We start from the raw sequence: 24,732 nt of genomic DNA on the forward strand, positions 1-24,732 counted from the left end.
TTTCCTCCCAGTCAGTACCGTGGTCCCCTGTGCCAACAGCCATGGTGGGTTTAATCCAGAGACCGGAATAGCTAACGTCATGAAGGTGGAGCAGGGACATCAGAGAACAGGCATGATCTCTACGAAGCTGCCTCTCCAACAGGCCTGTTTTAAGTAATTCTGTAAGGCCACATAATTTTGGATTTAAAATTGGCGCTTACCAACAACGTTGGAGTTACTGTGAGAACTGGAACAGTGCATGCCAGAATGATTCAATGACTTAGCCTGGGAAAGGGCATAGCCTCTTCAAGGGGAGCAAACTGAAAGCTTTACTAGACTTTAAAATGGTATTTCTAAACAAGCTGAATGAGTGTTAAGCTAATCTGTAGACCAGTTTAATTTTCCACAGAAAATGTAAAATAAAACTTGGTAACAGTTTGCCTGCAAGACTTCTGGAGTCAGTTTTCTGTATACACTGAAGTTCTCCAAACTCTGTTCCACTTAGTTCTTTGCAGAATAAAAGTGGTGATTCATTCAAGAGGCTCTACTGATGGTACACATTTCATATCTAGGATTTAAAGAGGTTATGAACACAGCAGAGCCTTGAGAATGAATTAAGCCTTTTTATTTAATCTGAGGCCTTTAATCGCTATTTTTAGTATAACCTATTAAGGCTTAGTTTAACTTTGTACTTTCAAACATTAATAAACCAACTCTCCCTCTGCATTTTTTCAAGAGCAAAACTCATTTCAGAGTGACACAGTACTATCACTCTCAGAAATGTCAAGTCTACAACCAAGCACACCCATCTCTTCTGAACTGTCCACAGATGATGCTCATTACTGCAAAACTACATGAAGTAGAAATGTATTCAGTTATAATGAAGCACAAGAAAGTGATACCCTGAATTTCAACATCCGTACTGAGAAGAGCTGGTTTGGGTGGTTGGTTGGGGTTTGGTTTGTGTTTGGTTTTGGTCCAAAGCAGCAGGTACTAGCTTGTGCAGTAATAAGGACAGGCATTTGATATTGCTGTTTATTTCTTTTTAAAAATTAGACAATTCTCCATGTATTATTCCAGCAACATGCTACTAAGCTCTCTATACATTCCTTTCTCCAGAATAATTCTAACTAGATCTTGGCAGCGATAAACCGAGTAAGAATTACTGACTTTAATAGTACCAATCAGAATTAAACCAGTTGAGAATTCCTCCCCTGAATCTGACATGGTATTTGTGTGAAATTGAACTACTCATATTTAATACTGTGTTGTCTTAAATACCTTTTGAAATATAAATATTTAGTTTCTCTATTAGAAACAGTTGTGTGTGTATTTTTTCATCCTACTCAGAATAATAAGATAAAAATTTCCATGGGCATTAAAGGGAGCTTCAACTAGGGTTTCGTAGACAGGCTTTGAAATAGTGCCTGAACCAGTTCTTCCTCGGAGTTCTTGATTAAAATCTACATACTTTCAATAACTATTTTCAGCTGTGTAAATTATGTGTCCTCCAAAAAGTTTTAATGAAAACCATTTTAATTAAAACTAGTTTGACAGCGTGAATATGCAAAGTCAAACCACAGGATACTAAATACTTTTTGAGATTTGTCTGCATATCTACAAACAAAACATCCCTCAAATACCCCATGGAGCAGAAACAATTGTGGTAGCAATTAAAAGATTTTCAGTTGTCAGATTCAAGGTCACTAGTTAAATTATTCAGTCACTTTTACTTCTAGCAAAAACTATCTCTTACAGGCATGTACGGTTTTGTATGTTGTTTCCTAAATTGTTTAGAAGCACACTCTTATATTCTCTATTTTACAGTGTTGTGCTTTTTTTATTTATTCATCTGTACCAGTTTTTAGCTGAAAATTACTGTTCAATTTGTACAAATCAACCATGATTTAAACTGTATAATTACATTTCATGTAATCTCACAATTTCATTGGGTAATTAAATGATTCTCTACAGCTTTTTTATCAAAAAAAGCAATATACAATTAATTAATCCCTGTAGGATCCCCCCACCCCCAGCATTGACATTACATATTTAAATACATTGGACCAAATCCTTGGGCATGTCTGATGAGTTGTGCAGAAATCAGACACGCATGCAAAATGGCTCAAAGCTCACCTTTCACAAAGGGCTGGATCCTATTGCAGGGCTATATCCTTATCACAGAGAGAAGGGAAAAAAAAGTGTGAATGTCTAAATTACATCAGCTGTACAGATAGAGTGGACCTTCATGCAGAAGGAAAGCCCAGTAGTATGCCCTCTTACTTAAATTCTCCAGCATTTACTGTGGTATTTTAGGAGTGCATATGGAGAGGATGTAGGGAACTCTATAGCACCAGAGGATTATTCTTGAAATCCTCTCTGGGCAAACTACACTGAATTTAGGGCCAGTTTAGGGCTGGTATTTTGATTTTCAGTAGCTATAGTATTCTAGAGGATCTAGCCCATACCATCATAGTGCAAATATAACCTCCTGTATAGATACCTTCTGGTAATAATAAAACAACAGAACCTTAACAAACAGAGGTACAGTTGGTTAATGAGGCGTGGTACATTTTACTCAGTTATGCACCTAGGCACCTTCTTTCATTGCTGAGCCATCCACTTTTCAGAAAACATTTTAAAAATAACATCTTATTTGATAATATTAAAAGTAGATGATATGATTTTTTTTCTTCAGTAAATTAATAAAGTACAGTATAAACTGATTTTTCCAAAGTCATTTCAGTTTAAAGTGGGCTGAAAAAAGTTACAATGTTTAATGATAATTTCAGAATAGTAACTAGTTCACAAACATTTTGTTGGTAATGAGAAAATTTTGTCTGTGACAAAAATATAACCATATGTTCCAGCAATTTACAAATAGTATTTGAGATGCCACCACCACCTGAAGTTCTGTTGATGATGCCTCGCACCAACAGAACACTGTCCTACTGATGATCAACATTCATCTTCTTTATACGATGAAGCAGGGCATCTTTTTCCATTTGGACCTCAGCAAGAGCCATTTTGGCTTTCGCTAGTTCCTGTTTGAGACATTCATTTTCTTCAATAAGCTGAAATGATCAGGTTAGAAAAGAGCGTTATTAGTATTCCTGCATACTGACAATTTTTTCCATTACAGTAACTTTTAAAATACCATATGCTCACATTCATGGCTGAGTGCAGGTTTCTTGGGGCTGAGTCAAGTGCAACTGATTGCCAGTCAATGAGTGTAGAACACGGACAGAGTTGATGCAGTTAGCTCCAAAGGCAAGATACCCAGTGTTTTAGCTTACGCCATTTCCATTCTGGAGTGGAGTGGAAATGATACCAGGTTCTGAGCTCTAGGAATGGGTTCTTATGCAGTGGAAAAAAAAGCCAAATTGGTGTGCGGGTTCTGTCATCATCAATTCAAAATTCAGGTATGATTGATAGATTAGTAAGGGTCTGACTTAACAGTCTAGTCCTTTGTCTTTGGCAGTTGCGTTGTACAGGGATGAGGGAGATGGGAAGAAGAATGGACTGGCTCCCTCATAAAACTCCCTCTGATGTAAAGGAGAAGAATTAGTCTGCTGTGTATTATTACCCTATTTAGAAAGTAGTATTAAATTTATTTTGCATGCCTAAGGACTGAACCATACTATAATATCCATAATTCATATTTTCCATCTCAAACAGATTTCTAAACAGAAGTAACCCCCAAGCCCACCCCCGGATCATCTAACAATTATGATGATTAATGATTGTAACATAATTTTGGGGGAGGAAGTCAAAAGGAATTCTTAGTACCTCATTTTTAAGGAAGTCAGCTGAATCCCTGCTTAATTTAGAAGGTTTGGAAATTTCACAAGTAGTCTGCGTAGCTTGGTCCTGTGTTTTATGTCCAACAGGTCCAGTTGCTTGCTGCAATGCACTACTTGAATTCTTCATCTTTGACACATCATTTACTCTTTGATTGTCTGTATCACAGAAAGATACTTAAGAGTAGTACTTAGGGGTTTTGTCGTTTTTTTTTTTTTTTTTTAAGTTTGATTCTCATCAGCACAAAATTAAAACCACCTAAACAAATATACTTGTAATATTAAGTACATTTATATTTACCTCTCAAAATCAAGTTTAAGAATAAAAAAAATAATTAAAAGTCATACACCCTTTTGGAGGAAGAGAGAAAGGAAAGGAGGCATGAGAAGAAGCAATATGTAGCTTCCAGCGTGAAGAAAATTATCACATTTTTATACTGACCAATATCATCACCACAGAATATGCATTCTGAATAATTAGAAGTTTGAGAACTATTAATATTGCTATTAATATACTGTCTCCAGGTCCAAGTCAGATTTGAAGACCGCATTTACATTTAAAGACACAGTGAGATAAACCTGCAGGATCAAGTTTTTATATTAGAAAATAAAACTTAAAATGACTTGGCATTAAAGAAACTTTCGAGCATTTATAACTGAAGTGCACTGTAACATCTATTAAAATACACTGCTGTACACCAAGAGAAAAAATGAGGGTCATGAGTCTTAATAGTCTAAAAAATACTCTGGATTGTTTTTTTTCTTTTTTAAACATTTCTTTCTGTACCAGAGTTTTCTGTTCATTACCCCTTCCTCCCACCACACACATGCAAGGACCCAAAAATGTAGCACTGCAGATACATAAATCACTGCAGTGCAGATAGAATTTGACATATGCCTTTGAAGACATAGGTCAAAGGTCTGTACCTGAGCAGACCAGGACAAGAATAGGGATCAAAGCACTTCGGCAAAAAGGGGAAAAAATACGGGCTGAAAGAAACCTTAAAACTATGTATTTTCTCACTAAATTACTATTTCTTCCAGTGCTTAGTATACAAAGATGACCAAAATGCACTGAACATCTTTAAACACTCGAACAACGTATTAGATACTGTGGAGAAATTAAAATACAAGCAAATCATGCGACAGCATACCTCTGAGAAGTCTGGTCCATCTTTGCTATACCTTCCCGTTAGGTAGGTGAAGGGGGCATTAAGATCACCCTGCAGCCTCCTCTTCCTCAAGTCATACAATACATTGCATATTCAGGACCTGGATGAAAGGGTGGGTGCACCCTCTGCAATTTTGTGAACAATACCAAATTGAAGGGTAAGTGACTGCCACACTGAGGGCCAAGGCTCTCTTTCAGAGGAACCTGGACAGGCTGGAGAAATGGGCTGACTGGAGCCTCATGAAGTTCAGCTGAAGCCAGTGTGAAGTCCTGCAGCTCGGGGTAAAATAACCTCTTGCTCTGCTACAGGCTGGGGACCAACTGGACAGAAAGCAACATCGCAGGAAATGACCTGTAGGCCTTGGTCAACAAGAAGATTTATCATGAGTCAGCAGTGAGATCTGACAGCAAAGACCAGACACATACAGGCTGTACTAGCAAGGGTACAGCTAGCAAGATGAGGGAAGTTACTATTCCCCTATACTCAGCACCAGTGAGACCACATCTGGAATACTGGATCCAGTTTTGGATTCCCTAGTGTGAGAAAGATACTGACAGCAGAGGACCACCAAGAAAATCATGGCCAGGAGCACATGATGTACAAATGAGGGGCTCAGAGAGATGCACCTGTCAAATCTGGAGATGAGAAGGCTATGGGGTGATCTTAATGCCGCCTTTGCCTACCTAGTGGAAGGGTATAGAGAAGATGGACCAGAGTTCCCTGAGGTGCTTGGCAAGTGCTCAGGCACCTCTGTCTTGAGAAGGCAGGACAGGAGGCAATAGACACAAGCTGCAACAAAGGAAATTCCAATTAGACATTACCAAAAAAAATTAACCATAAGGGTGATCAAACACTGGGACAGATTATTCAGGGCAGGTTGTGATATCGCATTTTTGATGCTCAAAACTTGACTGGACAAGGCATTGAGCAACTTGACCTAATCTGCCCCTGCTTTGAGCAAGGAGTAAGGCCAGATGACCTCTAGAGGCTTCTTCCAACCTAGATTACTCTATGATCCTTTGACATATCCATGAAAGACAACAGTTAAGTTCCAGCTCTAAATGTATTGCCTTGTTACAAGTATTTAGTATTGCCCATATATGTAGAAAAAAATTTTAAGTGTATACATGTTTCGTGAAAAGCATGAAGTTAAATCGCTGTTTGAAATACAAGTCTCAGTGCAGTCCCAGCCAGGAGCTGCCAGGACACCACCATAACAATACAGAATTGAAAACTGCTACTTGTACTTCTCAAGTAGCCTTTTGTTTTTACAATATTCTCTATTACTACCCGTAACACAAAAACACAAAGACAACAGGTAACCACTTTGGTAATCTGTAAAGAAAGGCAATTTTTTTGTTTGGTTTGTAGTCAATCAAAAGAACCTTAGACTTACCATGACGAAGTGATATGCACTGATGAAGCATATCCTGATGAAATTATATGCATATTTTTATTTCAGATTGATTCAGCTGTGGGTTGTTATCACAGCCAATACGCTATTTAAAAAAGTAATTTCCCTCTATGTGACTACACTTAGAATTAAGGTATACGGCAACACAACTTACACAAATTATCATCAATTATCTTTTCATTAGCCACATGTCTGCACAAAGGAAAAAAAACAGTATTAATAATAATTAGATTATAATATTGAGATACCAAGGTGCAGGAACATACAAACCTCTAATGAGAAAAGAGCCATCATCATTTCTTTCTATCCACAGTATGTCAATATGTAGTTTTATGGGTACCAGCTCAGATGCCTTGAGATTTTCACGTGGACTGTCATCCTAAAAAATACAAGTATTCAAAAATGAGTTAACCAGGAAATCAAAATAGCTAATTAAGATGTTTAATTAAACATAAGTGGATTTAATGAAACTTGAAAGGGAATGTTTCAGAGTAGAATTTTCTAATGGGATCTCCACTAAACTTCTGCTCCATTTTTTTTCCACGTTAAACGCCCAAATTTATCTCTGGAGTAAGTCTGCTGAACTTAATATATACAGTCTGACTGAAATACTTCAAAGTATTTTTTACAGACATCTCAGTAAGATTATATCCCAACCCAAGACATTCTTTAGCTCAGGAGCTCTCAGAGTCAGAGATAAGAAGCCTGCACTATATAGTATCTGATTTTCCCTTGAACTATTTAAAGATTGAATGGGTACAGCTATCATTCTTGAGCAGATTTTGTCTTTTTAGAATTTAGTTTGGGATGACACCAGCTGCAGTTCAGTTATATTACTGTACTACACAGAAGAAAAACTTCACGAATTACTTCCTTTGGGGTCTCCCCAGGAAGTCTTTACAGTTCATTATCCCTATCAAGCAGAATAACGCAGCCAGTATAATCAGAAACTACACATATCAGCATTAAGCACAAAGCAAGAAAGCTGTTGAGAGATAACTGCCAAAGTTTCTTGAAACAGCACTGAGATTGCAGTAGAAAATGCAAAAAATAAAATAACCTTCCCCCCCCGAAACACACTGCATCAAGTCTCATGCAGAAGAAATAGAAGAATAAACTGCATTGAATAGGCAATGCAGCATAAATTTGAAACATATCCTCCTGCTCTTTATTACCCAACAACTCTATAGAAATGAATCATCTGTATGTCAAATTTGCAGTTGGTCAACCATCATGAGTAACTTCACTGTGACTTGTGTGCATTGCTGAGTGAGCACTTCAGTGCTTTCGCTGCCAAGCAGACTCTTACTGCCAGTTTATTAAGGTATATTCCCCACCTCAAACAGCTGCTTTCTCAAGAACATTTTGCTTAAGTCTGCCTTCTTGCCAGTAAACCAGCACAATCCTGTTTTTAAATTTAAATGTTAAGACTTTTCTTTTTCCATTTGGGCATTCACGTTTGCGATACATTGCAATCTGAGGAACACATCCACAGCTCTTACAGAAGGAGTAGAAACAGCCCTAAAGGAGTGCCTAAGGATCCTCAGAGGATGAAAAAGATGCATCATGGACAGAGGGAGGGAATACTGATGCACTCTGAGTAGAACACAGTAGAGAGAACAATTGCCCTTCCAGTCAAGAATGATCTTAGCAGAATCAAGGCCTTAGGCCCAGGTGCAGAACTGGATCTGCTATTCCAGTCCTCATTTTGTTCAAAGTTTATATGGGTGATTATTAATTTCCAAAGCAATGTTATAATTATCTTACCTTTACGTTTGTTTAGTTTTTTCTGTTCCCCCCTCTCCCCCTCCAAAAAAAGTGTCCTTATCTTTATATTCAATGGTTGTGCAGCACAGAACTCATAATCTCCTTTAGATGTCTGAAAGAAAATCCCCTAGGGGACTTGAGCAGGAGTGTTCTCTTGATGAGAAAAGCTTGCACTATTTAGTATCTGTTTCTAGGTAGGGCAGAACATGATATCTGGGTTCTAAGAAACAGTATTCAAGTGGTTTGAACTGGAATTCCCATAACCTTTTTCCTTCTTTTGTTCTGAACTTTCATTGCAAGAACTATCCTCTAAGTAGGAGAGAGAATTAACCTCTAAAATCTGTGTTTTGTAATTAGAAAACCATTACCATGCTAAGCAAAAAAGCCCAACCAGAAAAACCCACATTGTGCCTCTAGGAACTTGGTATACCTTACCTATAAAACTCCCAGACATTATCACTCTACAAAAGAGACTGGGAGAGGAGGAAAAAAGTATAAAATATTAATTCATATAAATAGCTTGGTCATGCAGAGAATTCCCCTCTAGGCATACCACAGAGCTAAGCAAATCTATAGATTTTTAAATTGTTTTAGTGTTATCTAAAGACCTTCCAGAATGGGATAGCAGTTTCTTTGAAGTTAACTGTATCCAGATTAGTAGTTTATCATCAAAGAAACAAGAACACAATTTCTTTAGAGCAGCCAAATAACTCAGTGTTAACATACTTTTAAATTAATCCTTGCATTAGAAACTTTTATCTTCATAGGCATCACTTCTGCGACAGTTTCATCTTCTAGAAAATGCTGAATGTTTGTGAGGGAAGACGTTAGAAATTCAGCACTGAAGTTCTCTACATGACACTGAAGAAAACCATTTTTTACAGCCAGCAGAGAATGTATGACAGCACTAGGCCCACTTTCCCATCTCAAACTAATCTCAGGTGATGAATTAACTGGTCCAGCCACAGATTTACAGTCAGAACCTGTTGCAAAAGGAAAACAAATTTGCATTAAAATTTTGCAATGTACAAAAAAGGCATTTTGATGCAATTACCCCTACCTTTATTGTCCAACTGATTTTCCAAAAGTACTTTAGAAATATTATCCACAAATTACATTGTTGCAAATACAGAACATTTTTAAGTATATCACTTCGAAGTACTAAAGAGAAATCACTTCAAGTACTAAAGAGAAATAAAAAATACATACAAGGACTAGTACCTCACTGTGACAACAGAAAAGGACAATACAGAAGTATCACTGTGCACAAAAAAAATTGTGTTTCCTCAATGTCTTGACAATGGAAAAACAATTATTTTGCATACTTTTCTACTAAATCCTTCAATTTTAATTCAGAAAAACATTTAAGTCAGTTCACTCTCTCAGGAGAGCAGGTATTCTCTTTGAAAGGGAGAATTTCCTGACTCAGGAATTTACTTGCTAACACACAGGAACATAAACAGCAATGCAGTAAGATGGAGAACATGACCACATGGTGCTTCTGTTATTTGGGTGGCCGTAGATTTGAACCTTAAAAACCCCCTAGCAGTTTCTTGTTAGTTTCAGTATCTTTAACCAGTACAGACAACTGCAACATTCAACTAAACAGTTCTAGAAATAAAATAAAAGATTTAAGGTAACCAGATATTGGGGAAGGGGTGGATATGGCCAGTATCCATTTGTTGTACAAAAAATAGGGTTCACCACCAGAAATAATTACCCCATGGGATTCTCAAGTCATTTGGTCACTATGATGGCTGATCTACAGAAATTATCTGTATGTCAAAAAGCACATTCACAGTAATTCACAGAAATTATATTAAGCAGCAAACATTGAAACTTGAAAGATAGCTAAAATCAAAGTAACTCAAGTAAAATCAACTGAATTATGTCAATTTATATTAGTACAGCATCTAACTGTTAAACAAGCTTGAGAGAATTAAAACAACAACAAAAAAATGCTTCTTGGCTTAAACTCCGGTTCCCTCAGGGAAGTCCAATGTTTACAAGCTTAGAAATTGGAAAAAATAAGTGGATAAAGTTAAATTTAAAGATGAAGTAAGACTTCCTTTTTCTATTTTTGTTTCTTTAATACTATTCTTTCTCCTCTCCCCATATTACAGTTTATTGTAATCTCCCCTTCTTGATTTCTGCTTGTGCAAATATGAGCAATTATCAGAAAGCTGAAGAGAAGGCGTACGGGAAATCTACTAGCAGCCTTCCAACACCTATGATGAGGTTATAAAGACAGAGGCAGGCTCTTCACAGTGGTGCTTGTCAGAAGGTTGAGAGACAACAGCTCAAATTGCAACAAGAGAGGTTCAAACTGAATGTAAGGAATGAGGAAAATTAAGCAGCGGTGCAGCTTCCTAGAGAGGTTGTGCAGTCTCTGCCCTTGGAAGTCCTTTCCAAGACCTGATGGGATAAAGCCCTGAGCAACCTGGCCTGATCTCAGAGCTGACCCTGATTTGAGAACAGGATTGGACTAGAGACGTCTTGACATTGCCTCCACTCCTCTACCCTCAATGAGGCTGTGATCCTATGAAGTGCAGGTTTCCTCTGTGGTGGCTTCTTTGCTGTGTACTATCTAATGTTAAGTAATAATGCATACCCTAATGAATGCAGCATACTTTACCCCTCCATTTCAGAGATAACCTACTCTGAATAATCTGACATGTACTGCAAAAGAAAAACACAGTACGCTGGTGGGCTGCAAGTTACGTTGCTTCTCTTCAGTAATGCTTATTCTGGATGCCTTTATATAAAGGAAAGCCATACTTCACAGAATTAGTGTTCCTTCTGAAATTATGCATCTGGTTTACGCGTCCAAGGCGTCACTGCTGATCACGCTACATTTGCGAGACACAAGCTTTTTGATATATCAAGTCTCTTTAGATATATTCAGGTATCCTGCTAAAGAAAAGACATTTGCAGCATGTGAACATATTTTTAAACAGTATCAGTAGTATATTGTTAATTGCTACTGCAATGCGATAACAACTGTTCACGGCATTAGTATTTAAGGATTCAGGTTCCTGATAGGCTAAACCAGATGAAGCACAGATCAAAACTGTAGAAACCAGATGACAATTCACTAAGTCACACTGACACTACGCTGGGTCAGATTAATTAAAAAACTTAGGAGGTTAGCTTTGAGTGAATAAAAGTTATGCAGATTAGGCAACGTGTCCACGCTGAAGTTACAGCAGCCTCCCATTCGTATCCCACAGGTCTTTACAACAATCCCTTTTGCATTCTCTCAAATTCTTGTCCCCAAGATCAGTATCTCTCGATCCTCAAAGCCTTTTCAAGGTAGGATCATAGAGCGTAAGCTTGCTTTATGGATAGATACAGTTTTTTGTGGTTGCAAAGTTGCAGAAGTACTACATGCACTTAGCCTAGTTGCTGGCCAGAGGTGGACCCAGAGCCAAGCCCAGCCAGCGATGGCTGGTTACCAGTCACAGCAAGTTCTCTGCTGGACCTAGGAGGAATTCCTGTTTGCTCTTGGGAAATAGTAGTAGGGGAATGTTATCTGTTCAGTTCCTCTTAAGCAGTATGTGATATATTATTTTTCAAAACTACAGACCAGATCACTCTCAGATGCCTCTGGAACCTTCAGCAGTGGCTTATAAAAGGCCTAATGAGAACCTACAAGAAGACAAAGGACACTGGGGCAAAACTGGCTTTGGCTCAGGTTCCTCACAACTGAAGAAGTGGAACACATCCCTAGTGGGGATGCTGATATGGTGCTTAGAAAAGTTAAACACCTACTATGTTCCTGGACAATGTGCTTCCTCTGAGAGGGAGCCAAACTAAGGAAAACAGATGCATGCAATGCTCATGGATACCAACTAAAACTAAACATGCCATCTCCAGGAAAACAGCTCCAGGAGAGTACTGGGAAGAAGGTTTTGAGTAGTCAGGAGGAACTGTATCAGTGTCTGTTTCGTCTATGTCTATTTTAAAAAGAAAAAAAAAAAGTGGGGTAAGAGGAGGGGTGAGAAGAAGGATAATTAACTTTCTATATTCATCCCAGAAACCATGCAGGCTAGTCAACTATTCTAGACCAAGTGCAGTCAGAGAGACGTATAGCAAGAGGCAGTAGCTTTATTCAAGTAATACTGCCCCAGACTGAATGTAGTACAGGTCTGAAAACTGTAATTTCAAGTTTCAGTACAGCATGCAGCAGACATTGCCTGGAGCTACAGCAGCCCAGCAGAGTAAATAATTTGCTTTCCTATCTGTGGATTAATTGGGTTCTTCTTTCTATATAGTGCCCAGTTCTCATGGATGACCCAGTGCAGCAGTAGAGTCAGGGCATATGCACATATCTATTGGCACTAGAGTCAGGGTAGACGACCATATCGTCGATCTGGGTTGACAAAGACCAATGAGAAGAACTGTAAATGAACATGAGAATCTTCAGCCTCTGCTATGAACCAGAACCTCTCCCTTTGCTACCTCTGTGAACAGAGGTTTCCACAACACTAACAGTCGTGACTCCATCCTTCAATCCTTCCAATGTTTAAGAAGTGCTAGATTTCACATTTCCCCCACAAAAAAAAAAAAAAAAAAAAAAAAAATCAAATCACATTGCAAGTATCGGGTACCTTTTGTGGCTCTAGTCCAGACAGAAGAGAATTAGCTACCAACAGTCCTTGAGAGGAAGTACAGCTCTCCAGATGGGAGAACAAAAAACACTCTGTCCAATGAGTCTCTGCAACTGGTTTGGTAAACTTTGTTTCCCTCAAGTATATATATTCTTCCCACAAATACAGAGAAAGAAATAAGCAGTATGTGCCCCAAGTATTTCCAGACCAGAAAAGAATCCTTGTGTCATTGTCAGAAGAATCCACCAAAGTGTAGAAAAACAGCAGAAGAAAAGACCACACATTCAGTCTCAGCCATGAAGGCAATCTTGGTTATCTTGCAGATATCCGAAAGAGGCACAGTCAAGAGAGGATGGAGTAAAAATTGCATTAAACAATCCGTAAGCTGCTATGAACTGCTGTTCCCTTCTCCTCCGAGCATGACAAGGTCTCAGTAAAAGCACCCTCCTCCCCAGAGTACCTCTGCCATACTCCATCCCCCCTTCTTTTGTTATTGCTGCCAGACAAGATCTGATAAAGGCATCGTCCTGCAGCCAGCCCTGCAGGGAAGTGCACAACTACCACATTGCCCTCAAACTTACTCCAGCTATTAGACACACTCTTGCCTTTCTACACCTACAGATTAGTAGGTTTAAAATGATTATTTTTACCCAGAACACCTTCGTATACTGTAATTATTACTCGACTATTCATTGCTTTGCACGGTTCCTCAGTTTACTGGTTACAATTGTTAATTCAGCACTTAAGTTTTATTAAAGGTCTTGGGGGGATTGCTTTTATTGGGATATTTTCTTATGCTTTTGCTCACTGACCCTTTTAATTGTATTTTGTTACTGTTAACTCATTTAAATTGTTTCTTTTGATCTAATTCTCAAGCTTTTTCCCAGCCTTGATCCCCTGGAATTCTCTTTTTAACTGTTTTGTCCCTTAGTTCTTCTATTAGAACAAATGGGGGAGATAGGGAGCAGCAGTGACTGCAGAAGATTCCTGACTCAGTACAGAAAGTACAGCCTTACAGTGGAGAGAAGAAACCATCAGTGCAGAGAAGAAAAGGTGTATATTACAGAATGGGAGTGAGCAGTGATGTACAAAGAAAGTGTTGTTGGCCCACCCATCAGATACCCACCAGAAAGAGAGAGGAAGAGATACTAAGTGGAAGTATTTGGAGATTCCAATCACATTATAACCTTTTGTCCATAAAATAATCAGCCAGTGCACAAGCCTCTCATCACCAGCTGAACCTGTGGAAGCAGGTTCTAGTTTTACATCCACATGAGAGCAGGAAGGTGGCATGTTCTTACTATTTACTCCCTCTTGCTTTTACAGAGGATATGACAGATAACCAGAAATCAGTTTGTCTGCTGTATGAACTGAAGGTCAGCCATGAGTCTTCCCTGCTGGACCTCCCTCTTGCCTTCCGATGCTTGAATGCAACTGCAACATCACGCAACAGCTGCTCAGGCAGCAGCTGCTGGCAACTGCTCAGCTTACCAGTAAACTGGTTCTTTAGCGAGGGCATCAGAGGCTGTATCACCAAGCACAACTTTCTGAAGAAAATCGATGCTGCTGGAAGGCTGGAAATAAATGGCAGTCAACAGCTGCTATAGCTGTTTTCTGGGAAAGGAGATGAACCAGAAGCAGGTGCATCAGGGATCTGCCCCAAAAACCCTACAGCACAAAAGAGCTGGCATCCAGCAATCTGTGTGGAAGGCTGGCAGAGGGGAGCACGGCAAACTGTGACATGAAGTGGCACGCCAATACATCATGCCAAGAAACAACCTCACAGTATGTGAACTAGGTTTTCTGGCAGAGAATGTATATGTACTCAGGCCCAAGAACAGCTCTGACAATACACTGGTTGATCTAGTTGTGCACATATCTGGCACGAAACTACACCCTGTGTTCCCATCAAGCTTTAAAAAACAAAACCAAACAAAAAAAAGGCTGTCCTTGACCTTTCCTGACAAAGAGTCAATTTTTTAACTTTTCTTAAACCACAGATCATATATCTGTTTAAACTGTGGGTGTTAATTTAATCTAGAGAAATACATCTTGAAGAAAAGAAACACCCCTTCAAACCAAGGCACATTTAAGCAAAGTATCATTAGAGCAGTAAGGGAGTTCCATCTTCATAAAACAATAACATAATGTAATGCAACTTTGATTTAAAAAAAGCAAACTGATGGCCAGAATTTAATACAATGCATTTTTTTTTACCTGCACTACCAGAAATGGTTTCATTTTTATTTCCTTCCCTTTTAATATATGGCAATTAGAAAAGAAATCAGAGTAGATATTCCAAACCAGCATAAAAAGGATGCTATTGTACTAACATAAAACTGTTTTGTGCTTTAAGACTAATACAGTGGTTTTATTAGAACAAATGTTTCCCACTCCAATTTCACAACACTGAGATCTCATTGTTAGATCTTACCAACAGTTCTGTTGCAAAGATAGTGTCGAACGCTGACATTTCCCAATTGATTTGGTATCACTTGGTTGACCTGTAGGCATATTTCTGTATCTTCACCTCTGATGTCAATTTCACCATTAACACCAAATATTTGGAAAACCACAACAGACATCTGTCAACAAAATCAAGACAAAACAATGAGATTATAAATTGAATTTACAGTGGTTATTGTTTTTTTAAGTTCTGTCTAAACCTTTTCCCCCACAAGAGGAGAAGAATCTTTGTATCCACGACCCTTGCTCTCAGAAAAGCACAAAATTTTCTCATTTCTTCTTCTTTTCTTTTTGTACCCATTGGCTTGACAATGGGTTGCTCGATTGTCTGTCCAAAGACAGACATTTGCATTTGTAACCCACTAATACCAATTCAGAATTGGCCAGAAAAGCCACGAAAGTGAGACAGACTTTCTGACAAAGAAGCATGTGACCTACGTGACACCTGAGAGTCTAAGGCTGCATTCAACTTAATTCCTATCATAAGCACAAGCAAGCATTTGCGGTGCTGAATCAGGCCAGGTTCAAGAACCAGGATGGGCTACTAAACTTTGTCTATCTGCATAGTAGTCAACCCTTTTTCTCTATTTATTGGATTGCAGTATGTTTCCAAAAAAAGTGGCAGCCAGTTTCAAAAGTCAGCTTTGGTATCAGAAGAGATATGTTACTACTATTCATTACTACTGTTTTGGGCTCATTTTTCTAATGACTTTTTAGTTATATTCTACAAGTAGAAAAAAATATGCTAACATGCATTTGCATAACAATCTGAATGAATTTTGTTTTTTCCGTATTACCTATATGCACAGATGATTGAAAATTTATTTAAAAGGAACCAATCATTTAAGTGAGCTGCCTTTTTTCTTTTTTTTTTTAAATGAAAGTGATCCACAAATATTTTAAAGCAAAATTAGGATTACATGACTAACATTACTAAAAAGGAAAATAAGTCAGCAAGCACACAACAGATTTCAGTAAATTCACTGTCTTTCTTTGTGCCCATATACTCTTCGGTTTCCAGTTCATGACCTTAACTGATACAAGAATATAATTTAAGAAGCATTGATCAGGGCAAAGATCAGCAAGGAATAAGTAGATAGGCAGATGGAAAAAGTTGGACCCTATTTGGTGTCTCAGGGAGGGAATCTCTCTCTGCATGCACTACTCTTATAATCTTCTCTAAATACTGGGCCTTGTCCTGACATAATCCTGGACAAGAGGCATCTCTGATCTGACATAGTAGGGCAGTTGTTACACTCCGATTTGCAAATACTACAGAATGCTACCAGTGCTAAGGAAACATCTCCATATAAGAAATGTCAGAGTTATGGTGCTTTCTTTTAGCTATACTTGATGATGTTAAAAAGCTCATTTTAAATATCATATTCAACAGAGCATAGAAGAACATTATGATATTATAAAATATTGCTACGTACTAAAGCAGAAATATTTTCTGACTTTTTAAGTGGCTACTGTCATTTATCAACAGTGGCTATAGAGGAGATAACAAGGACAGAGAATGCTCAGTGTAACTTGGATTATAATCTTCATCTGTACTTAATACAAGTGCACTAGATCTGTAGGCTTACATAATGCACTAAAAAAAGCTCCCAAAATTACTTGAAAAAATCACCTCTAAAAGCATTCATTTTAGTTCTATTTTAAGGTTTAATTTACTGAAGCATGTATTCTAATGGAATTCGATAATATTACCATTTCTTCACTAGTCTCATGGGCATTCTCTGAAGCAGCGCTCATGGCATCTGGAGATGACCCATCACAATTTTCAATCACTGTGCCTCCTTCATGGGCATTTTCTGATGGGCTTTGATAGTTTGTGGCTGTAATACCTTCCGTATATACATCAGAAAAAACGCAAAGTTAGCATAGCACAACTTGAATCACTCCTGCATTAAGAATAAAGTCAGTGTCTGTTACTGTATGCATACATTAACTCATTTTTTAAGATGAGTTGAACAGCTTATTAAACAAATATTTATGATTGAACTGCCAAATCCATTCCTCTTACAGAGAGTTCAAAGTTCTAGATGCTATGCAAGTAAGGCAGGGTATAGTGACAAAACCAAAATGGCACTCTACATGCATTGTTTAAAAAATTGTGAAGGGCCTTTTTTTAGTCTGCCAAATCAAATATAAAACTCATCCAGCAGAAAAAAAGGTTAAAGATTACAAGCCATGTATCTAAAACACTGCACAGTGCCTTTAGAGCAAATGTTTGCTGTTTTATGGTTAGAGAAATAAGCTATATATGTTTTCATTAGAGTGATCATGATAGTGTTTCCTTGACAACTAGAAAGCATGCAGACTTAACCTGCAGTTAAATATTGTTTAACAAGCTAAAAAGACCTAAAAAGGTTATTTAAAATGGAAAACGTATTTTATGGCATACTCCCACATAAGCACATGCAGGAATACAAATATACAATCCAAATATATAACAGGTTTGCAAGTGAGGCATTCTTCTCATTATTGCTCTAGACTGAAAAGAAATCCTACAGAAAAAAATGTTGTCATTCTTTCTTCAAAGTAGAATTTATCAGAAAAGAGGTACAAATCAAGTCGTCTTATCGTATTTCCTGACATTGGAAAATTTAATCCGTTTTGCTGAAGAACTACTAGATCATTACAATTGCATAAGTCCACACAACAGACTATACAGATATAATTACCATATGCCTGAATTCCTCCTCAGATCAGGAGCAAATGCTCATGGACAGATGAGCAAAAATTGGACAAATACCTGCTGTTAGACACTCAATAGCTAGGAATTGCTCCATAAGGAACAAGCTGCAAGGAGACTACCAAATCCATCTGCCTGGTAATTAGCATGGTGAGTATTAGTGAAAATCCATTTCTTTTTCATCTACTTTTAAAATTAAAGCTTCTTTACCACTTCATGCGTAACACTGATTCAGGGTACAAACCTGTAAACACTTACAGCCAAAGCAACGGCTTTCAAGCAAAGCAGGGAACAGTTCTGCTTAATTCAGACTTGCAACATAGCACTGCAACGCTTTTACTCTCCTCAAGAGACGAAAATTAAGTAGCGTTTAATTAAGTAGCACTACTTAAGTAGCACACCTTATTACCTTCCCTTGAAATGATGTGCTGTGAATATACTTGATATTACTGACTGGAGAAGCTAACAGAAATAGTGCTGTAAAGCATCCAGGATTTGCCGCGCTACAATCCTTTTGAGTATTATTTTAGTAACAAACAACATTTTCATGTATTGCTTAAAAATATTTTGTAAAACCTACTTACCTTTCTCCAGAAAGCTCTGGCTGTCACTTCCATCACTCTCTATCAAATGATCCTCTAGCATCATACTATCAATAGAGATGGTATCCAGAGAGACTTGTGATGGACTTCTCTTCATATTCTTGTAAGAAACAGAGAATGCAGGGAGGTTGGACGGGCAGCGTTCCTTAGGCTTCACACTTTTTAAATATAAAGATATTAGGCAATTATTATTTCAAATTAAAGGAATTACATAGAAGTTACTTTAAAAAATTCCTCTAAACCAGGCAAGATATAAAAGAAAAAATCTGATTATTCAATAATCCTTTGGTAAGAAAAAGAGAGAAGCATAGAAACAACATGCATTCCTGTAGATATTTGTGTCAATATTTTTCTCAATACATATTTCATAACGTTTAAACTGAAAGTAAATAGTTCAAACCAATTAATTAACAGTTCATTTTAGCTTTCATTGAATGCTGGATACTGCATATCTTATATCTTTATATACTTTTAAAATTTTCATCTACTAGATGTTCACTTCCGTTGACCATTACTAAAACAAGTATTGATAAATACTTTCAAATAGTAGGAAAATGGATTTAGTATGAAATCTTCTATACCTTGATGAAGACTGGGATGCAAACATTCTAATGGAAGTCACTTTCTCTTTGTTGATTTCAAGCTCTTCAGATTCTAAGGCAGTTTCTGTTTCCAAGTCAGTGACTTGGTTAGGACAGCCTTCTGTTGTGCCTTCCTGTTCATTTAACTTATTTGAGAATATGTTTTTGTCATCCTCCTTATCAATGAAAAATTCAGTAGAATCTTCTCTCTTATTTAAAATGGATGCTGAATCCCTAGGATGCAAGCTACTTTTCTCGCTTAGAGGTCCACAGACCTCCTCTGAATCGCTTCTACTAAAAAGTCCACTGCTTCCTCCTTCACTCGTATCTCCCAAACCTTTATCTGATGCATCATCTGAAAATGACGTTCCTTTCTGAAAATCCATATTACTGTCTGATTTAAACAAAAGAGGATCTATTAAAATTCCTTTATTACCTTCAGCATTCAGAGGCTTGCAGTCATTTACATAACCAAAACTAGTAATACCAGCTTGCACTATCTTATTGCCAACTAGTTTACTCTCTGAAGTAAGAGCTTCCCCATTTCCCAAAGGGGAGAGTTCTGATGCCATGGGACTTCCTTCTTCCATAACTGGAGGCTTACAAGGGTTTCCCTGAGTCACTGGATGGAGTAGTAAGGCTAGTTCCGCACTTTTCAGTAGGATCCCGATGCAGACATCTGTTTGCTTTGCAGGTTTTCCTGTCACTGCTTCTACATCATTCCTTAAGTTTTCCAGGAGCAATACAAGAGATTCATGGAGAAACAGCAAAAAAAGATACTGGTAATGATTGATCTGCACGCTTACGTGTTTTTGAACATGCACAAGAACATGTACATCTGCATCAGAGGAAGAGCTTTCAGAACACACTCCTGAAGTGTCCGACATTTGAATGCCATTGGTCAAGGGCTCCGTCTCACTGCTGTAATATTCCTTTAGAAGTTTTTTACGTTGCAGTCTATTAGCAAGATCACTAGATTCACTTTTTGGAATGTTCAAAGCTGCCTGATTATGCGATAAAAGCTCTTTTTGTGACTTTGCAAATCTTACTGGCTGGCAAATCCAAAGTGAAAGTGGGAATGAGTCGACAAAGCTTACTGGTCGGCCTTTCCCACTTTTCGTTCCTTCATAATCTATCCAAAACTGGGAAAAATGCAAGGCCCAAACATCAGTAGCTGCAGATGTCTTTAATGCATATTTATTCAATTTTGGGATGATATAACCTTTATAAACATCATGCATTTTAGTATCTTGTTCATGAGCATGTCTCTGGAAGATTGGATGCAAAAGATTAAAATTCTTCTGGGACTTAGGAAAAGTGGTGAAAGTTCTACTGAAAAATTCACAGTCTTTGAAGTTCTGAAACAAAGCTTCTAGATCAGAGTGTCTGCAGTTTGGTGAGTATCTGGTATTCGTAGCAATCATCTCTGAACTTTGAATAGAAAGTGAACGAGGTTGATCTTTATGAATTTCAGGTTTGTTTTCAGATGGGATGATGAACTGCAAGAGAGAAATATATTTTGTCTAGTTAGAAATATGTAGATTAAGAAGGTATACAATTAAAGAAACAAAGTAATAGCCATGACAGCTAAAATAAAGGAATATAATTATAATTTTATAACTCAAGTATACTAACACAGAACAGGGATATATCAGGCTCACAGATTATCATTTGTGTTTCCACTCATTTTTAAGAAGAATGCTGTGGCATCTCAAACTCAATGTACAAAAACGTAAGGGTCTCAGGCTTTTCTTATATGAAGGATTTAGATTTAGGTCAGCTATATTAGGCTGAAGTGTCTCATTTCTTCAACTCAAACAGCTTGGCAGAGAGTTTCTTCAAGCGTTCCAAGTATTTATAGCTTTGAACTCCAAATTATAATTCTCTGTTTTTCAATCTGATTTGTCAAATAGGGTTTTTTCACTACACTGAGTACTACAGTATTTTATTTCTATGTTAAGATACAAAGAAACAATTAAATGTGCTAACACAGCTAATATTCTTAACATTGCAGAATACAGTATAGGTATTTTGTGACCATTATCTGATAAACATACTAATTTTTTTTCATCATAAAAATAAAAATATACTCCAACGCCTAAAAAACAACAAAATAGTTCAGCATAATGGATTTAATTTAACTTGCATATCTTTAGTGCAAGTTTTAAAGGAAATATATGCCAAATCCTGTATCTGATGTTGTTAACATGGTCCTTGGCCACACTAGTTTTGCTAGTATCAGTGACACTACCTTCTGTCACAACATCTCCACGCTGAATCTAGAAAGATCAGATTAAAAAAAGTCATCCTAAAGACACTTAAAAGGTGGGAGTGATGAAGCTTCTTCATGTAAATGAAAGGACTCAGAACAAAATAAGCAAACATGTAGCTACATAATAATTAACTATATGATATGTAAACATCAAGCACACCAATAATAAAAGATTCATAATTTGCGAGAATAAAAATAATGCAGTTAATACAGGGATGAAATAATTAGTATGAATCAAGGTTTGAGGGATTTAAGAATACTTTTATCTTCTCTTAGTTTAGTGGGCTATTCATGTAGAGTAATTCAATATTAGATCAGTCTTTAGTTGCCTGGTTATTAGCTCTCAGTAATTGTTTTCATTCAGTACAAACCATGTCCTTTTAAAGTTCCATTAAATATGCACCAAGAGCCTTAGGAAGATAAACATCTCTCTATATGCTGACTTTTTTAGAACCCTTGAAACCTCTCCTGTGGGCACCATCGAAAAGACTCATTGTTTTGTTCACCTCTGAACCATGGAAACCAATGCCCAATGCAAATCGAGGCAGGGGTAGGGGAAATTGCTTGATACTCCTTCTCCTCCAAAGAAGGAGAAGACAAGGGAAGCAAAAATCTGATGTTCAGCTGCATTAACAAGCGCCACTCCTCTGGAATAAACATATAGAGAACTTGTGTACCTGAACTGCAGCCAAGGGCCAGCGTGAAACAGAAAACAGTGAGAATGGGTTTCGGAGACCCAAGGAAATAAACCTTCAGATGAACTGCTTTCTTTACTCCAGGCATTCACTAACAAGACGAAGTGAATGTTCAATGCTCAATTTTTTCTCTTCTGCTATGTCAGCTTCATTGAACACAGTGAAATAATTTGTTAATACTCCCATTCAGGTCTTCAATACAAAACCAAAATACCCCTAGGACATAGATGAAGTGGTATGGAAGACAGATGTCTGTCTTCAAACTATTATATTCTGCATAGTTTTGCAGAGCAGCGTTGCTTATTGCGTGGGTTGTTTGTTCATTTATTTGTCCATTTATTCCTTCAGCTGCTTTGCTAACAGCTTTTCAGAATAAGAGAAAAAGTATTTTCTTCCAAGGAACCACAAAACCCCTCCTCAATGACAGCGTACCTTTAACATTAGTCCATCAACTCTAACATCAACATGTTCATCTGATTTTGAATTGTCATTTAACTTGTACATGGCCATGAACTGAATAAGACTCTGTTTCAAATCCAACACAAACTGATTTAGCCAAAGAATACTTCTCTCATCCAGGGTGAACTGTAAAGCATTCAGCTGGCCATACAGATTTGGACATGGAACTAAAAGAGAAAACAAAACAAAATCATGAAAGTAAGTAAAATGTTTAGGGGTTGGTTTTTGGTTTTGTTTTGTTTTTAAAAAAAAAAACGAGTGCAGACCTACACTTTCACCAGCATTTCACATCAGAGAAAGAATGGAAACCCACTCCTTTGGTCCCAAGGAAGAATAAATTGTTAAGGGATACCTAAAATGATGCTTCTTTCTCTCACTCCAAGCAAGTAACTGAATTTTTGAATGTAAAAGCTAATATGAGAATAGAATGAAGTCTGAGGAGAGGGGGAGAATGTCCTCATTACAGAGGAAGGGCAGGACCAAGGAGATTTGCTGTCCTCAAGTCCCATCCCCAAGAAATTCACTGACATTTCTGTATATAAAACAGGGCCAGCCCCATAACACATTAATAAAAATAACTCCAGCAGATCTTTGTTGCATCTTAGATACTACTGCAATAGTTTGAATTTTATGTAGCCAGACAGTGGAACTGGAGAAACAATATGTGCATGTAGGAAAATGAGTAATTCATGTGTCAGTAAAAATGCTGTGAGTGTTTTCAGACTTAAAAACCATGTTTATAAAACCCAGTATTTATAGGAGTTTGCCAGGAGCAGGCACTGTGGGAGTGGAGCAGTGTTGTTTCCATTTTAGAAAGCTATTACCTATTTCCAGTGTCAACCTGGAATCAGTATTGAGCTTCATAAAGGTGAAAGTAACACACAAAATTTATGGTTCGGTACAAAAAAAAAAAGTCTTACTAGGAAAGTCCTTTCCATCTGGGTAGTAATATTCAGTGAATTCAATATGAATAGCTGGCATTTCTGGTGGAAGATAAAGTGACTTTTTATTGCAAGAGATCAGAGCTTTAGGGGAAGAACGACACTGGTCCGCTGTTGAAACCTGTAAAAGATAAAAGATTAATTTCATTAATACATTACATTTTTATAAATCAGTAAGCATTTGTAGTTGCAAGGCACTGCCCCTAGTAGGGTAACATTCCACTGCTCTCAGATGTAGATCCCCAACTACACAAAGTGCTGATAATGAGAAAGACCTAGTTACCTTGTAGTAGAAGCAATCCACATAGAACAGTTTCACAAGAAAACTATATAGTATTAATGGTACCAGATCCCCTTCCTTCATGAGAGGTAGGAGGCAGCAGGTCACTTTCAACGGCGTTCAGTAGAAGCCTAGAATGATCTGATACCTTTATTGCAAACACTACAGCTCCTGTATAAGCAATTATGCTAGGACGTGGCATATCTGCATACTGTCTGTCCAAAAGGATCCCATATCTAGATGATAGGGGATAGATAAGCTAGATAAGTTTATTACACAAGTGTTAGGAAGTCCTTGTACTGTCATAAGGACAGATTCCAGTACACAGGCCAACTCTCGACTGTATACTGCTAAGCAAGGTGTTCAGCATGCACCTGGCAGAGATATGTATGCTTGGCTATACCTGAAGGTCTACTTCACAGGAGAATCAAGACACTATAGAACAGTAATCCTCCATTTCTGTTTCCTTCCAATGTAATTATGAAACAAGAAAGAGATCACTTTTTGATATATATTTGACCTTAAATTTCCAGGAATGTACCCTAGTTCAAAAAGTATGTTGTCAAAACAAAGCTCTTTCATCCACACTTAGTAGGTTAGACTGCTAGTTTGAAATTAGCTAACTTACTGAATATATGATGATGTCTACTTGTATTAGTTTCACTGGAAATAATTAATATGTATCCTTTATAAGCCTGCTTCACTCTATGCAGCTGTTTTCAAGCAGCAAACATCTCTGTATTAACACACACAAAAATTCAAGTAATAACAGATCTATTTAGAAAAACAGCTTTTTGTAAGTTGTATAGAAATAATGACAACTAAAAAAAATTGAAAATGCGTTTGTGTAGGGAGGAAGAGGAGACAAGCATCTGAAGAGTAGAAGGCAAACGAAAACACCGACAGTACAAAATGATATTATAAAACCACCTCAAACCCAGATAAAGGCTCCTGGCAGCAAGCTGCAACCTCCCAGTCTACCAGAAATTATAT

The 24,732-nt window shown here is 37.5% G+C and overlaps 1 protein-coding gene across 1 annotated transcript; it reads right to left on the bottom strand.

Annotated features, from left to right (window-relative positions):
• Positions 1-2,513: 2,513 nt before the first annotated feature.
• LOC104074403 (UHRF1-binding protein 1-like) lies at positions 2,514-23,610 on the bottom strand (the record flags this gene model as incomplete). Its single annotated transcript, XM_009574497.1, has 10 exons — positions 2,514-3,053; positions 3,769-3,938; positions 6,636-6,744; positions 8,859-9,115; positions 15,177-15,327; positions 16,922-17,058; positions 18,494-18,669; positions 19,093-20,591; positions 22,492-22,685; positions 23,439-23,610. Coding segments are annotated over 10 exons (2,991 nt in total), but the record flags the coding sequence as incomplete, so codon positions are not given.
• Positions 23,611-24,732: the final 1,122 nt, after the last annotated feature.

The sequence above is a fragment of the Fulmarus glacialis genome, unplaced genomic scaffold, assembly GCF_000690835.1.
Source record: "Fulmarus glacialis isolate BGI_N327 unplaced genomic scaffold, ASM69083v1 scaffold38103, whole genome shotgun sequence".
Lineage (NCBI taxonomy): Eukaryota > Metazoa > Chordata > Aves > Procellariiformes > Procellariidae > Fulmarus > Fulmarus glacialis.